Genomic DNA, 17,565 nt, shown 5'->3' with positions numbered 1-17,565 from the left:
GGTACCATATATCAAGCTGAACTGATGATAAGAAGTGGATACCTATATGAACTCTTTGGTAGTCAGTAGTGACAGTAGTAAACCAAAACTTTGATCTAGATGAGTCCAAAACTTTAGGAGGGTGAATTACAGTCAGCAATTAGCTTTCCGGCGATGGTAAACTTCATGAGGTACCAGGTACATCCGCGGAAAAATCCAAAATAGGTAGCATTGGAGCCGATTAACTAATTTGAGCCACTTTCGGATTTCCGATTGAGTTGAAATTTTGGATACGTATGCAAATCGGATGACAATGCAATATTATGATAACATTGACCTGATCTCATGATGGAGACAGGAGGTGGCCATGTGAACTCTGTGATAAACGCCACCTAATTGTGTTTGGGCTTGTTAGAATTGTCTCGATGAGTATTAGTCGGCTGTGGAAAGACAAATACATTCTTACATAAAAGCTTATACCAAAAATAACTAATAACTAGTTTTTTGCCAAATACTTATTCCCTATTCCAATATCTTATACTGATAGGGTATGTCCATTCTAGGGGGCCTATTACTGGATTCACGTCCATTACCGGGGTTCCATTACTGGAGCTTTGGTGTCGATGACTGGAGAAAAAACCTAGTTTTAATTTGTTAAGTATGTGGAAACTAATTGCAGTATCTTTGATACAACACGCCTGAATCAGGAAAGACTGATAGGACATTCATCTTTTAACACGCTAAGCGGTAGAACTTTTACATGTATCAGGGAAATATCACAAATACTCAAAATTATATTTTCATTATTTACTTGAGGAACGAACGTGCGCACACAAGCGAGCGACGTGAAGTACTGCCGAAATGAACGATCGCCATCCATACGCAACGATAAAACTGTGCAAACGCATCGACAACGATTTTTCTGATATAAAGCCCTTGCTACACGGTCGCCGACAAGCCCCCAGACCGCGTGGCCTTGGCCGGTCCCGGACCGTGTAGAGAGTTGTTACCAACAAAATTTGACCAAAACTGACTAAGGACATACCAAGGTCAGACGGTTAGAAGGCTTGTCGGCGACCGTGTAGCAAGCCTTTAATTTGCAACTGCCACCGATCAACGATAATCGACAACGATTTGTCATACACACGGCAGATAAAACTGCGCAAATCGGACTGCACAGTTTTATCGCTACGATTTATCGTTACGTGTGTGGCCTGCATTAAATGTCCCATGATGGTTGCCTTTACTATACTACTTTACTATTACTATAATAAAATAAATAAGTAGTATGTGAGTAGGTAAAAGATAACTGGCCTTAACGTCCATCGATCTTGAGGTAACTCGGAACCGAACGAATGTGGCTTCGGAAGTATTTGTGTGTCCGACGTGGTATACGATCCCCATCAAGGCACACCAAGAGAAAAACTTCAGCAGCCAATACTTCAGTTTAAAATCAGGAGACAAGGGCTGCAACAAGACGCGCTAGTAAAAAAGTGACAACATTTCTTACTTTTTTTGTTTTGGTCTTGAATTACGTTTTGCAGTTAAGAGCATAAAAGTAAAATTTTCTTCTAAGACTAAGGTCTTTTCTTTGATTGATAGGTGATTTTCTTCTAATCGGTCTCAACAGCCAAACAGTTAAAACTTATTGCACAATTTTACTGAGCAATAAAATTGTGTAGATGACAAAACTTGTTATATTATTTTATTTTTGCTACAATTTATTTGAAATCCGTATTTTCCGTCATTAAATTTAGTAAATCACATAAAATAGGAATCGATTATCGTTCAAAAATGCTCCGAAATGTTTGACTTGGCAGAAAACCAAGCGTCAGAAACTCTGATCACATGTTGAAAATAAAAAAAAAGTTAGTTGGCGGGAATTGGATATGTATTATGTTCTTTCGCTTTACGACAATTTCATGGTGTAAATTGCCGTGAAAAATATAATTTATTTTCCTCGCAATCGTAGTGAAAAGCAGAGTGTACAACAAGGGCTATAAATGTCCATTTTTACAATTTTATGCCCTTTCATTTTTATAATTTTATGTCACTTTTATGCCCTTGTTGTACAATCTACTATTACCAACTATATTTGTCTGGTTGAACGAATGGTTTCCTTATATACACGGTGTAACATGAGGAAACCGAATAATTTTAACCACGCATTTCTGAGGTCAAAAGAAGGAAAGAATGTAACACGAGTTTAGGTCAATTTCGCCAAAAAAAATTTTTTTTGGTTTGTTTTTTAAAATTTTTGAATGTATTTGTACATAAATAATAAATCTTATTGGTAAATTTGTTACTTAAATTGATTTTTACATGTTTTTTTTCGTAAAACCTTCTTTTTGCAAAGTGTTACTTGTCACTTTTTGACATCTATCAATAAAGATATCGTCGGTGTACTTCCAAAACATGATAACTGACAAAATGGTCAAAAATGAGTTGTTTATATAGTTTTGTTCACATTTTATTGTTTTAAATATATATGTGATTTTTTTTTTATGTTTATTATTTACAAAGTTATAGAGTGTAAAAAAGTACTAACAGACAGGAAATTAAATATAGTGTACACGTAAAAAATAATAAGGGTATTTAAAACAACATATCTCGTAAAACTGGTCATGCAAAATATATAAAGTAACGTTAACATGTTTTGTCTGAATGTAGTTATAATTACCGTTATTAGTGTAGTTATTAATTAGAACCTAGTTAGAGTAACTGGTAAAATATCATAACATTATTCATTATTATTTACCTATAGGCATTTCTTTCAATACACGATCTATTATACAACTAAATAATATTAAATTCACTTAAGACTGATTTAAGTATGCTCGGTAAACGCTAACAATATCAGTATCATAATTTTTTGAAGTAATTTAGTTAATAAGGAGTGTATTGTCATATGATTCTTCAATAAAGGAGAGAAAAGTAATATTAGAATCACTTATAACTGTTTACATGTAAATAATTACACGTTGCATGTAATTTATTACTTTTTATTTCTACGTTAGTGTTTAGAATTTGCTTATAATATCGTGTGAACTAGTATTTTTTATCACTGTCTTTTTTTTAAATTATATATAATTATTTTTATATGATTATAAACAAATACACCAAAATCAGTTCATTTTTTATACAGGTAAAACATGATAACTAACACATGCCATGTTTTTGTCGGCCAATATTTTATATTTTTCGGTTTAAAAATATCACTTTTATCAATTAATAGACAATTTTAATATCCAAAAATTTTAAGTGTGAAAGTAAATTAGTCAAAACGGGTTTCTAAATTCCCTTATTTGAGGACCAAACTTTCAACTCGCGATTTCTCGAAACTATGTTTCAGGTAGTTATCATGTTTTAGAAGTATACCGACGATATTTAGACTACGTCCCATAGCAGCAACATCACCATCAAAAAGGCCTTTTACATTATGTAACAACAAAAACTTGTTTATTTTGAAATTAATATTATCTCTGAATCTAGGCGTTTTTAAAAAAAAGTTTATAGGACATTTTTGTTTCTAAATATGATCAGGAATACGCTGTTAAAATTATTCGGTTTACTCATGTTACACCGTGTATGGTCTATTAATTTATATGCAGGATTTAAAATGTTAGAGCATCGGAATAAAATGGGATTTCATACGATTACTTTATCCCTAGGAGTAAAATGTTACTTTGAAAACCCATTTTGTTCAGCTGCGATTTTTTTTTATTTGGAAGCTTAAAAACCGGTCAAGTGCGAGTCGGACAAGGGTTCCGTACATTACGTCCGACTCATGCTTGACTGCACATTTCAGGTTTTCCTGTCATCTATAGGTAAAGAACTATTTTAACCAACTTCAATTTCATAGAAGGAGGAGGTTCTGTATTCGGTTGTGGCTATTTTTTTTCTATGTAGGTACGTTCACCGATTACTCCGACATCCGTAGTCCGATTTGAGTAAGTAATTCTTTTTTTTGTCTTAAAGTAAATTTTTTGTCCTTTTTAAAATAAATTATTGATAGCTTTAGGGCGTGTTGCCATGTTGAGTTTCCCCTCAACGACGACAACACGACCATGTGCACTCCTCATTTACCCGGGCTTGTGACCGGCTCCTTTGTGGACCACGGATGATCCGCAATGGAGGCTGAGTTTCCTTCTTGAGTTCGCTATAAATATAGTAGTTGGGGACATTTCCCTCCACCTCCTCATGGTCTTTGCTGGCTCGCGCCGTACATACCGAATCGCGGGAGCCGTATTGGGTACTTGCTGCTTCGGCTCATTTCCCCAAACTCTACGTTGCTTCGTGTCTCCCTACAAATCAATTCTTTTAGTGTCCCAGGCCTGAAGCCGAGGGCAGGTAGCCGCCGCGGTCGCATCTCTGGACGCCTCCGCTCGATTGAAGCTCCGCAGACTTATGGCCCGTCTTGCCGCGCTTACCGCAGCAACTGAAAACAGAATATCCTTTAAAAATTATATTAACATTATAACCTGAATATAGATGTCATGATTTAAAGATAAAATTAACCTGTTACTCTTTTTTTTTCAGTTTTTATGGGTACCTGGAAAGCCTTATGTATGCGTGGCTATTTGGCTTTGCCTTGCTGTTGTGCCATTTTAATAGCATCCGATAACGCTTCTTCTCGGGATGCCAAACTTTGATTAAGTCGTTGACATTGGCGTCGTATAAATAGGTGGGCCATAGTGGAGAAGATGTTGTCGAAAACAAAGGTCTTGTGTAACGCGCAATCGAACCATGTGGTGTCACATCCGGTATTGAATAAAGTCACAGCATAAACAAATACGTCTATTCTATGGAGACTTGTGCAAATATCGGTTTCCATTATTTCCGTAGCACGTTTTACTAGACAACATAAATTCTTTGAGGGGTATGTTAGGGATTGTTTTTCGCCCCACCACTCTCTTAGACGTATATAACTGTACGTGTCATCATTTTTTATGTCGTCTAGATCTGGGGTGACAGTCAAAGTGTTGCGGCATTGGGCATCTTTCTCTTTTTTTACTCCAAGTAAGGCAGAATTAGAGAATGACATAGAAAGATGCCTCCAATTTGCGAACTCCGGTGTTCGCGGTACGCCTTCTGTTCCGAAGCGCCCCCCACGTACACCCTAGCGCGCGTGGCAGACGAAGCACCCACGCTGAGGGAACGGGGCAGAGGAGGAGATAGCATCGTACGCCTTGTAGGCGGGCCGTAAGCTTGTTTGCCGCCGACGTGGTATAAAAATCGTTTTATACGGAAACGATACCAAACTTGACCTAGTAGCTTAAACGATACAGATATCAAGATCAAGTTGAGAGCCCCCCCCCCTTAAAAATTTACATCAAAAATCTCAGTGGCTCCACTTCTTAAATCCATCCTTGGGTCCTAAGGACCAATCCTGCTAAAGGAAATCTCTTGTTCAGGCAACGCCGTGGTTGACTTTTTGCTCTGAGCAAACTCAACTATGTAGTAGTGATAAATAAGACGACTTCTCATACATTAAATTCCTTCCAGCTGTTTGGACTGCAGCTCGTCAACATAGGCAGAGTTTTTTTAACAGTCCTACAGTCAGTAGCAGAAGTTACTAAGCGGTCGAGGTGTTCAAAATTACCTTGACACGCTCTTTAATTCTCTTAACAATAAAGTCGCATCAGGATCATTTGAACACTTGGCTCTTATAGTAAAAAACCTTATAATGCATCAAGTCCAATAAATTAAATACCTTTGTGCTTAAATAATTTTAATACTTATAAAATTATTGCATATTTCACAACAGGCTTCACTTATACAGACTCTACTTGTCTGGTCAAATTTATGGTTTTAAGCTATTAGGGGTCATCCATTAATTACGTCACACATTTAGGGGGTGGGAGGTTTTGGAAGTAGGTAAGTAATTTTCGTTCCTAATTGGTTTTGTGTTATAAATTTACTAATATTTCTTTTACCAAAAATATTAAAAAAAAAAAACAATTATAGCGTGTGACAGGGACAGCACGCCCACGCGTGCGTTAGAAAGGGATATCGCGCCTTGTAAGCGTCTCCCCAAGAGAACCAATCGCGGTCGACCCCCGGCTCGCTTCTTAACAGATTAAGCCGCGGGTCAACTTATGGTGGGCGCGTGTGCCGCCATGTTGTATCGCGTGATCGCTGAGGGCGCTGCGCGCGAGTTAGTTCGGTAGCCGACACCTTTGTGTATAAACGTATGCGTGTATCCGACCCTACGACCGATCATAGCTTTGTTCAATTGTAACAGTTTTAGGGCCAGTTGCACCAACCACATTTGACAGACTGATCATCGTCAGCCGGCGCGCCCCGCGCCTTTACTATGAAACTTTCCATACATAAAAATTTAGCGAACTCTTTAACGTTCGTAACAGTTTGGTGCAACCGACCCTTAGTATTTTAATGTGTAGTGGACTGTGTTGTATCGTAATCCGTGTACTTTAAGTTTAATAAACTGCTTTTAACTTCAGTGCCGACTATTACTATACCCACGCCCGCTATACAATGCCGAGTTAGTATTGCCGATTTCGTTGAAAACAAAATTGCCTAAAATGTGACGTCACACCAGGTGGGGAGGGATTTGCAAAATGTGACCAAGTGTGACAAGGAGGGGGGAGGGGTCAAAAACCTAGAAATTCGTGTGACGTAATTAATGGATGATCCCATACCTAACCATTTCTTGTTCGGTGGACAAGTCGCATGCTCAATAGCATTTAATTGAGCCAATAACATTTTCATAATTCTACGCTTACCTTTATCCGGTTGAATTCTTAGGCATGTAGATTGAAGATCAGCTCGAATGGTAGTCGCAGACGTTGCGGTGTCAAACACTGGGGTTTGTGCTTTCGTCGACGTGTCTTCCTCATCATCATTATGTTTAAAATAATTGTGATCACGAAGAACATCTTGCACTGAAACAAAATTAATTTAAATTAATAGCATTAAAACCAATCGGGACAGAAGTAAAATATAAAACAGATATATTATATGTATACCCATGTCTGTAGCTTTACTATCTCCGAGTACTTAAAGGTCACTGAGCTAAAAGCCACGCACAGACAAATAGATGAACGGACACGGCGAAACTGTAAGAGTTCCTGGTTGACTATACTTACATTTACAAAACCCTAAAAATCAAAACTCTATCACCCCATCCATTAAAATTTGTCACGCCCTGTCGAGCAAATCATACTTAAAACTAAAATACAAAGGTACTATTTTCATCGCACAACTAATTTAAATCTATAACGTCACATAATCATCGATATAATGGACTGATAAACATCACTCAGGAGAGTCAGGAGTGAACTATGAAACTTCCCAGACAATAAAACTTAGCGAACGTTTTAACGGTGACAGACTGTTTGGTGCAACCGACCCTAAATCTAGATGCCTAATTTTCTTGCCGCTTCGCAGACAATTAGCATACCTACTCATTAGGAAATAATTCTACCAGTAGGTACTTAGAGTTACACCAAGAAAAGTCTGCAGCGATTTTGATAGCCCACGCAGTGGAAGTGTTATTTATACGTCATAATTTCATGGAAGTTTGACGATTAAAATAACACTGGCACTGCGAGGGCTGTCAAATCGTTGCAGACTTTTCTTGGTGTAACTTCACCACCCTCATACTAGTAATACGCTTAATAGAAAAAAAGCGGCCAAGTGCGAGTCGGACTCGCCCATGAAGAGTTCCGTGACAGCAAGTAACATAATAAAATTGGGGTTTACGGTTTATGTTATGACGTATTAAAAAAAACTACTTACCAAATCTTGTTCAAACCAATTTTCGATGGAAATTTGCATGGTAATGTACATCATACATTTTTTTTAGGTTTATCATTCTCTTTATTTTAGAAGTTACAGGGGGGGACACACACATTTTACCACTTTGGAAGTGTCTCTCGCGCAAACTATTTAGAGTTTAGAAGAAAATGATATTAGAAACCTCAATCATTTTTGAAGACCTATCCATAGATACCCCACATGGTCGTATGGGTTTGATGAAAAAAAAAATTTTGGGTTTCAGTTCTATGTATGGGGAACCCTAAAAATTTAATGTCTTTTTTCTATTTTTGTATGAAAATCTTAATGCGGTTCACAGAATACATCTACTCACCAAGTTTCAACAGTATAGTGCTTATACTTTCGGAAAAAAGTGGCTGTGACATACGGACGGACAGACAGACAGACAGACATGAGGGGTCATCCATTAATTACGTCACACGTTTAGGGGGAGGGAGGGGGTCAAGAAAATGTGACATATTGTGACATGGGGGAGGGGGGGAGACAAACTTTGTGACGTCACTTTAACTTCATCAGTAACCGAAAATTGATGTAAATTATTTAGTTCGCTGTATATTTAAATAACAAGTTTTTAAAACGAAAATAGTTTTTAATCGTTTAATTTTCTTTCCTAAGCAGTTTTGGGTTATAAAATTACTAATATTTATATCGTCAGAAATATTTTGATAAAATATACTTGTTAACTCACATTATAGACGGGTCTAACGCGAATTATATTCAATTACCTTTATTTACCGACGTTTCGACACAGGTTTCACTGGTCCTGTGTGTGGTGGACCTGTGTCGAAACGTCGGTAAATAAAGGTAATTGAATATAATTCGCGTTAGACCCGTCTATAATGTGAGTTAATATGTATTCAAAACGCGAAAGTTTAAAATATACTTGGTCAAGCAGATCTTGTCAGTAGAAAAAGGCGCGAAATTCAAATTTTCTATGGGACGATATCCCTTCGCGCCTACATTTTTCAAATTTGCCGCCTTTTTCTACTGACAAGATCTGCTTGACCAAGTTAGTATATTAAAATAATACTTAGGTACTTACTTAATTCTATTTGGCGATTTCGTAGAAAAAATGTGACGTCACACTAGGGGTGGAGGGGTTTGCCAAATGTGACCAAGTGTGACAAGGGGGGGGGGAGTCAAAAAACATAGAAATTGGTGTGACGTAATTAATGGATGACCCCTGACGAATCTATAAGGGTTCCGTTTTTTTGCCATTTGACTACGGAACCCTAAAAAACACAACCGAATTGATAACCTCCTCCTTTTGAGATTTGAAAGTCGGTTAAAAAAGGTACCTTTATCCGGTTGAATGCCTAATAGTCCAGATTGCAGACAAGCTTGGCTAGTACTGGTAGATGCAGCAGCTGATGAAGTTTGTGCTGGAACCCAAAAAAATACATACCTACATTAAATTATCTAAAGAAATTTCACACGTTAAAATAAGTTTCAAAAAGAAATTACAATCATAGGTAGGTAGGTACATAATACATTAGTTAGTACCATCACTTATTTTTATTTGTCAGTCCTAGTAGGCGGAGGCGGTAAACCAAGTGTAAATATGTAGGTATGTACATTACTTTGAACTTATTCTTATCTGTTTTAGGCCCCCCCCACATCTAGCGTCCTTCGAGCGTCGGCGTCTGTCGGCGTCTGGTCAGCGCTATGGAAAATGACGTCGCTGCGCAGTTGCGTCGACGCTGCGTCGACGTTGCATCGAGCAGCGGCCATAGAATTGTAGAAGCCGACGCTCGAAAGACGCCAGATGTGGGGGGGCCCTTATACCGATCTATTTGACCTACTTATAGCTGATACTAATAACCTGCTTGAAGACATGCATATCGGCGTCCGCGTGAGAGCAAATCTCACTTATCTAGTAGGAGTAGTAGGTACCTAGTAAAGAGTCCTCAAGTAAACTATTACAAAGCAGTCAGAGCATGCGAAGACCATCAACTATGAGTTTCTCCAGACACGTCCTGCCTCGCACAGACAAACTGTGGAATGAACTGTCGCGTGTGGTATTTTCGGACCGTTACAACCTTCAAACTTTCAATAAAAGAGGCCTGCAATGAAATTACAACCCCTATGGTGTTGCGGGTATCCATGGACAACGGTAATCTCTTACCATCACGGTGACTCGTGTGCTCGTTTGCCTCCTATGTCATATAAAAACACATGTTCCAAATTTTATTAAAATACCCATAATCTTATAGTTTTGGAGTAAAATGACTGTGACATACGGACGAACAGACGGCCATGACGAAACTATGAGGGTTTCTTTTTTGCCATTTTGGCTACGGAACCCTAAAAATGTTCACAAATCGGAATATAGGTTTCGAATAGCAACGTGATCTTGAGATCTGTGTGAAAATACTTTTAAAACAAAACTAGCATATAATTACCATTTTCACTGGTATTAACAAAGTACAAAAAAATTCACTTCCACTTAACTTGTAGAGGAGATGTTCCTAGTTGACTACGGAATCCTAAAAAGGGTACAATACAATACCAAGTAACTAAAAAACCGGGCAAGTGCGAGTCGGATTCGCGCACGAAGGGTTCCGTACCATAATGCAAAAAAACGGCAAAAAAAAACGGTCACCCATCCAAGTACTGACCCCGCCCGACGCTGCTTTACTTCGGTCAAAAATCACGTTTGTTGTATGGGAGCCCCACTTAAATCTTTATTTTATTCTGTTTTTAGTATTTGTTGTTATAGCGGCAACAGAAATACACCATCTGTGAAAATTTCAACTGTCTAGCTATCACGGTTCGTGAGATACAGCCCGGTGACAGACGGACGGACGGACGGACGGACGGACAGCGAAGTCTTAGTAATATAGGATCCCGTTTTACCCTTTGGGTACGGAACCCTAAAAAGCGGCCAAGTGCGAGCCGGACTCGCGCATGAAGGGTTCCGTAACAGCAAGTAACATAATAAAATAGCGGTTCACGATCTATGACGATTAAACAAAAAACTACTTACTAGATCTCGTTCAAACCAATTTTCGGTGGAAGTTTGCATGGTAATGTACATCATATATTTGTTTTAGTTTTATCATTCTCTTTATTTTAGAAGTTACAGGGGGGGACCACTTTGGAAGTGTCTCTCGCGCATTCGCATTACATTAGAAACCTCAATATCATTTTTGAAGACCTATCCATAGATACCCCACACGTATGGGTTTGATGAAAATAAGTATGGGGGACCTCCAAAATTTATCGTTTTTTTTCTATTTTTGTGTAAAAATCTTAATGCGGTTCACATAATACATCTACTTACCAAGTTTCAACAGTATAGTTCTTATAGTTTCGGGAAAAAGTAGCTGTCACATACACGGACAGACAGACGGACAGACAGACGAACAGACAGACGGACAGCCAGACGGACAGACATGACGAATCCATAAGGGTTCCGTTTTTTGCCATTTGGCTACGGAACCCTAAAAAGATCTCTCCAAAACTCCATCACACCTTTACTTAAAAATGCCCAGTCGAGGAAATCAGCTATGTACTCTATTTTAATCTACGTCACTCAGTTTTATAGTAAGAAAACTATGAAACTTTCCATGCTTACTATAAAACTTTGCGAACGTTTTAATGATGACAGAATCTTTGGTGCAACCAAACCTAAATATGACTACCTAATTTTCTTGCCAGTTCGCAGACAATTCGCATATGTACTCAATAGGAAATAATAAACAAATAATTCAACAAGTAAATGAGGATGTTACTTAATATATAATACGCTTACCTTTATCCGGTTGAATGCCTAATAATCCAGATTGCAGACAAGCTTGGCTAGTACTGGTAGATGCAGCATCTGATGAAGTTTGTGCTGGAACCCAAAAAAATACATAACTACATTATCTAAAGACATTTCACATGTTATAAAAATAAAATAAAATTTGTTTATTGCAGACTTCTTCATAACGGTCCATACATGTTAGTACTTAATACTTACTATCTTAATAAGGAACTAAAATAAATTATTGTTATTAGAAATTATTCAACAAGTAACATCCTCATAATAATATGCTTACCTTTATCCGGTTGAATGCCTAATAGTCCAGATTGCAGACAAGCTTGGCTAGTACTGGTAGATGCAGCAGCTGATGAAGTTTGTGCTGGAACCAAAAAAAAAATACATAAATACATTATCTAAAGGCATTTCACATGATATAAAAATAAAATAAAATTTGTTTATTTCAGACTTCTTCATAACGGTCCATACATACGGTACTTAATACCTACTATCTTAATAAGGAACTAAAATAAATTATTGTTATTAGAAATAATTCAACAAGTAACATCCTCATAATAATATGCTTACCTTTATCCGGTTGAATGCCTAATAGTCCATATTGCAGACAAGCTTGGCTAGTACTGGTAGATGCAGCAGCTGATGAAGTTTGTGCTGGAACCCAAAAAAAATACATAACTACATTATCTAAAGACATTTCTCATGTTATAAAAATAATATAAAATTTGTTTATTGCAGACTTCTTCATAACGGTCCATACATGTTAGTACTTAATACTTACTATCTTAATAAGGAACTAAAATAAATTATTGTTATTAGAAATTATTCAACAAGTAACATCCTCATAATAATACGCTTACCTTTATCCGGTTGAATATTTTTATAAGTTATTAATTTTAATTTACAATATTATAATATATCTATTTGGCTGGAGCCAGGCATATACACTACTAATAATAACTACATACACCATTGAGTGTACCCTGGTCCGGTGCACGAGAAGCTGACTATCAAGCCTGTCAGCTATAACTGCCGGGAGACTGTTGCGGCTGTCCCGCAGGCGCCGCAGCACGTATAATAAGTTTAAAAAAGATATTACAAACATACCTGGTAGTGGTAAGTGAAAGGTACATATTACATTACCATCACTTATCACTTTTATTTGTCAGTTGTAGTCGGCTGTTAACCAAGTAGAGTATGTACCTATACTACTTCCATACTATAGCTGTAAAACTGTGGCCTTTTTCCAGTGATAGAAACATTTCTGTCACGTATATGGGACTCTTTTTATCACTAATATATATAAGTAGTCGCATATATGTGATAGAAATGAAATTTATTTGTTGCTGTGCTGGACCTATCCACTGTTTTAAAGGATAATTAATAAATATGTTAACTAATAAAAAGTTACCTCGTCTACTTGCTACATGTTGAGGGAATCCTCTTAATTGATGGTCTGTCAGTGGAGGTGCGGCAAGATTTAATTTTGGATATGCTCTTTTTTTTAGCTTATTTCCTGTCTTCCCAAAGTCTCTCCGGTCAAAGTGGTCACCACAAACATGACGTAGCTCATGCAACTTCTCTATGGGGACATGAATCAGATCTTCTTTTCCAACCAGTCTAAGCCAAGTTTTACACCTGTAAACCAATAATTTAAGTACTTTAGAAAGGTAGCTAAATATGAAAATGAATTACATCAAAGCTTTTGTAGTAGGTAAGTAATTAAACTTCATATAGGAACAGACTACGGTCTATGATGTCACCCTAGAAAGTCTAAACCAAAGTTCTATGGGCGAGCAGTACGTGCTTGCTCCTCCTATTTGAATCCCTTGCGGCATTACGGAGTGAAGGATTCGAACCGGCTTCTCAGTCGGCCTTCAGCTTACGCGGCTAACAAATCAAAATGTTTAATAAAGTAATTTGATTTATTCCCTAGTTGTATTTAGGAACTTGTTGACTTACCGCAGTTCATCCTTGGGAAATTTGGCAAAGAAGCCTCCTCTGAAAATTTCTCTCACGCCGCATATCTCACAATATCGGCTTTTTCCGACCATTTTCACACACACAACAATCCAATGTAGGATTTCAAATTTTTGCAAAATGGTCGACTGACACTCGTATGTACGCATTAATGTCAAGTTCCGGTTCCGGTCCGGTATGTTGTCGCCTTGCGAACTTTATCGCCACATATTTTTTGTCAATAAGGGAGTTTCCAGAGACTGGTGTCACTGTGACTGTTTAGGGCCTCTACATACTCATTACTTGAATATTATTTGTGATTGGCAAGTTCAGACGGAACAATTAAATTGACAATTTGATCGGAAATTAAATGGGCATTAATCTCATCTGAAAACAAATACACGATCATTACGTGTCTCTTTATTGAAAAAGACTTTTGTAAAATGGGTCAGCAAATAATATATATATAACAATTATAAATAAAATAAAAAATAAAGTATAGATATAAGTTATATACCTACTTTACATGATTTTGGTTTCATACATCCCTTAGGGCTTAATAAACCTACAACCTACCCTTTGAAAAGTGAAAGCGAAAAACCGGAAAGCCAACGGGACCAAGGCAGGCGTGTCTCACTCCGCGATTTCGTCGCTTTGCTACAGGTAGCTAAAAGTACATCCGTTCGGCCCCAATTTTGGGGAAAGCCATAAGCCGCGCGTGGCGCTGTCGCCACCTAGCGATCATATCTGTGCTGATCGTAACAGACGCGTTTTGTTAGAGAGTGAGTCTTCTGTATAGTTTGTAGCTTTCTAATAGACCCCGACGGCTAATCCTATTGTCTATTGTTAGTAAAACCGCTCGTGCCACGTGCCACCACCTGCATAAAAAATCGCTCGTTCACTTTACCCAGGTAATTGAATTACAACTCCTATGGAAACTGCAATAAGATTCAAAACGAACTAATGGATAAGTATTTTGTACCGATGTGTGTGGTCAGTACTTCGGTTACTGAGTGCCGGCGAGTCGAACGTTACAGAACCAGTCTAAAATGTGTCATTGAGATGCGTAACAAAGGCGCGTTATCGGAGAGCGCACCTACACTGGTTTTTTGAGCGTTGGACTAGCCTGCGCTCAGGTGCAAATTAGAATAAAAAAGACCCTTTTTTGCAGGTAAGTAGCAAGTGCGGTTTTACTGAACAATAGACAATAGGATAAGCCTTCGGGCTCTACTAGAAAGCTACAAACTATACTTAGTACTATTATTTATTCTGTGACCAAGGTCGAGGTCCGGTACGCCAGTCTGTCAGCACTATAAATGCACCAACATTGTCGTATCGTGGCAAAATGTGATAGTGCCATGATAGTGCAGAGCCATAATAAATTTCCTCATTGTCCCTTTGCTTTGCCATTGAAAAGTATCTGAAGATGAATAGAAACGTTAGCTCGGACTTTATACATAGTTGGTCAAACCAATTTGTCAGTAAATAAGAACAAAGAAAACTATGCTCATCCTTTTCTTTTGGGTGCTACTCGTGCTAGTACTACTGTATGATAAAGATAGTATGATTCTCTCTGGCTATGTTTGAAATGGGACCGTCCTTTGAAAAACTATAGCAAGTCAAGCAAATCTTGTCAGTAAAAAAAGGCGCGAAATTCAATTTTTCTATGGGACGATATCTCCTCGCGCCTAAATTTTTCAAATTTGCCGCCTTTTTCTACTGACAAGATCTGCTTGACCAAGTAAATATCTTGTTATTGAGATAAATAACCATTTACTTGTCAAATAAGAATATAAAAACACTTTTTCAATATTTTTAATCAAAATAGTCATCAATATCTATATCAGGATTTAAAATATCATCTCCAAATGGAGACAAATCTATTTGGTCAAGTATAAGATTTTCACACATTTCTTCCAAATCTGTCTCCCCTATTAAAATTGCTCCTTGAAGTCTACCATTTTGAAGCACAAATTTTACATATTCAACACATGGAGTTGTTCTTAACAGAATTTCATAATCAGTCCCCAATCCTTGTCCATTATATTTTCCAAGTAATACCACTCTGTACCCAAAAAGAGATGTACAATGTGTGAACAATTCAAAACAAAAATCTTGTAAGACTTCTTGGTTTGTAGTGCGGGCATGCATTGACTTAGCAGCCATTGCTGCCATCTGTCTTGCTTGGGTCCAGAGTCTGAGCTGAAACCAGTGTGGGGCATGTCTCCATGCAGCATGAGCTACATCACCAGCGGCAAATATATCTCTAATGGATGTTTCTTGGTACTCATTAACAACTAATCCACCATCAGATCCCTTCTCGGGTTCCTGGTCCCATGAAAAGTTAACAGCGGGCTCCACCCCTGTTGCTGAAATAACAAAGTCACAAAATACTGTTCTGCCATTAGTCAGCTTAACTTGTAGTGGGTATTCTTTGTCCTGAATTTCATTAACACATTCAATTTCAGTTTTATAAATTATTTCTAATTCTTGCTCCCCAACTTCATTTCTTATACCCTCAAGTTTTCTAAACCAATCTGGTCCAAGAGCAGCCGATTTCAGGTCTTTATTCAAAGCAACAAGAGTGTCTTCCTCGGAGAACACATGCCTTCTTGATATAATATGTTTAGGTGGATCAGCTTCAGAGGTTTTGCTCCGGAAAGTGTTTTGGAAAAATTCAGCAGCACCAGGATCAATGAATGTGGAAGATATATAGTCATCTCTTATCACCCAAACTTTTTGGATTCCTCTAGTTGCATGGACAATTTCTGATGCAATGCCTCCATTACCAACAATAATCATTTTTCGACCTGTTTTCAGTTTTTCTTGGAACTCTTGAACAGACTCAGTGTCTCTAATTCCGAGCACCCTTTTAGATTTATTTGAGTCCGAGATGAGCTTCGGTATGCCTCCTGTACATATACATATTACATCATATTGAATAACCACTCCTTTTGATGTTGTCACTAATTTATTTCTCGTGTCTACACTTTGTAATGCATCATAAACTATGTTCAAGTTAGGGTGTATTCTTTGCAGCGAACTTGCTTCAGTTTCGTTTACATCAAACTTGACTACAGTTTTCGCAAAAAAACTGACGTTGCTCACATTTTTGACCAGTGAAGATGCTGTGATCAACACCAAGGTTTCCTCGGGATGCAGTATAGCCAAACTCTCTACACATGTTACGCCAGCAATGCCACCACCTATTACCAAATAAGTGGTATTTAAATTGATTTGTTTAGCAGCCATAACAATGAATATTCTATTTCTACAAAAGCATATTAACTAGGCCGACCAGGCGGCAACAAGTGCAACAACAAGTCAACAACTTCACAGTTGCCAGTGTTGCCAGGGCTCTGGAGTCATAAGTTACGTTTCGTTTCCCTAAAAGTCACGTTTTTGCTCCTTAAGTCACATTTTTATAGTATGATTTGGTAAATCGATTTAGTTAGAAAAAAATCAGAAACAAATATTTTTCACAAAAAAATCGACTAACCTTATATGATTTTTCTTTATACTTAATGCTATTTGTGATCGATTTCATGAATTGTAAATTCCTTTTTTTTTCTTGATTTTTTTCTTGTTGAAAACGAAAAAAAAAATTACGATAATAAGTTATTATAAAGTCAGTCAAATAACTTTGTCAGTAGAAGAGGGCGCGAAATTAAAATTTTCTATGGGAAGATAGACCCGTCGCGCCTACATTTTTTAAATTTGACGCTTTTTTCTACTTACTGAAATGGCTTGACAGACTATAGTGGCCTATACTATAGTCTGTCAAGCCATTTCAGTCCAGACGAGGACAACTTTTCGCCGGTCTGATTGAATTGTCCGATTGGGTCGAGACGTGCGGACGCAAACGCCAATTTGGCTCGCCGATTATGACCGATACTACCGATACAATGGGGTGCGGCTGCGGACGCAAGAATACCAATTTGTGACGCTAGTTTTCGCGGTTAGGGGCATTTTTAGGGTTCCGTACCTCAAAAGGAAAAAACGGAACCCTAATAGGATCACTCGTGCGTCTGTCTGTCTGTCCGTCTGTCTGTCTGTCCGTCCGT

At 37.8% G+C, this 17,565-nt stretch overlaps 1 protein-coding gene and 1 long non-coding RNA gene across 2 annotated transcripts; one reads left to right on the top strand and one right to left on the bottom strand.

Moving 5' to 3' along the window:
• Positions 1–2,096: 2,096 nt before the first annotated feature.
• LOC134662921 (uncharacterized) lies at positions 2,097–3,569 on the top strand. The gene is made up of 2 exons (XR_010098106.1): positions 2,097–2,381; positions 3,371–3,569. It is a non-coding gene; the product is annotated as an uncharacterized LOC134662921 (long non-coding RNA).
• Positions 3,570–15,303: 11,734 nt separating this feature from the next.
• LOC134662473 (pyridine nucleotide-disulfide oxidoreductase domain-containing protein 1) lies at positions 15,304–16,779 on the bottom strand. The gene has a single exon (XM_063518705.1). It carries the CDS (start codon positions 16,751–16,753, stop codon positions 15,317–15,319), a length of 1,437 nt encoding a protein of 478 aa, XP_063374775.1. The 5' UTR covers positions 16,754–16,779; the 3' UTR covers positions 15,304–15,316.
• Positions 16,780–17,565: the final 786 nt, after the last annotated feature.

This window comes from Cydia amplana, chromosome 3 (assembly GCF_948474715.1).
Source record: "Cydia amplana chromosome 3, ilCydAmpl1.1, whole genome shotgun sequence".
Lineage (NCBI taxonomy): Eukaryota > Metazoa > Arthropoda > Insecta > Lepidoptera > Tortricidae > Cydia > Cydia amplana.
Note: the sequence above shows the minus strand (reverse complement) of the source record. Positions and strands in the feature narration are given on the sequence as shown.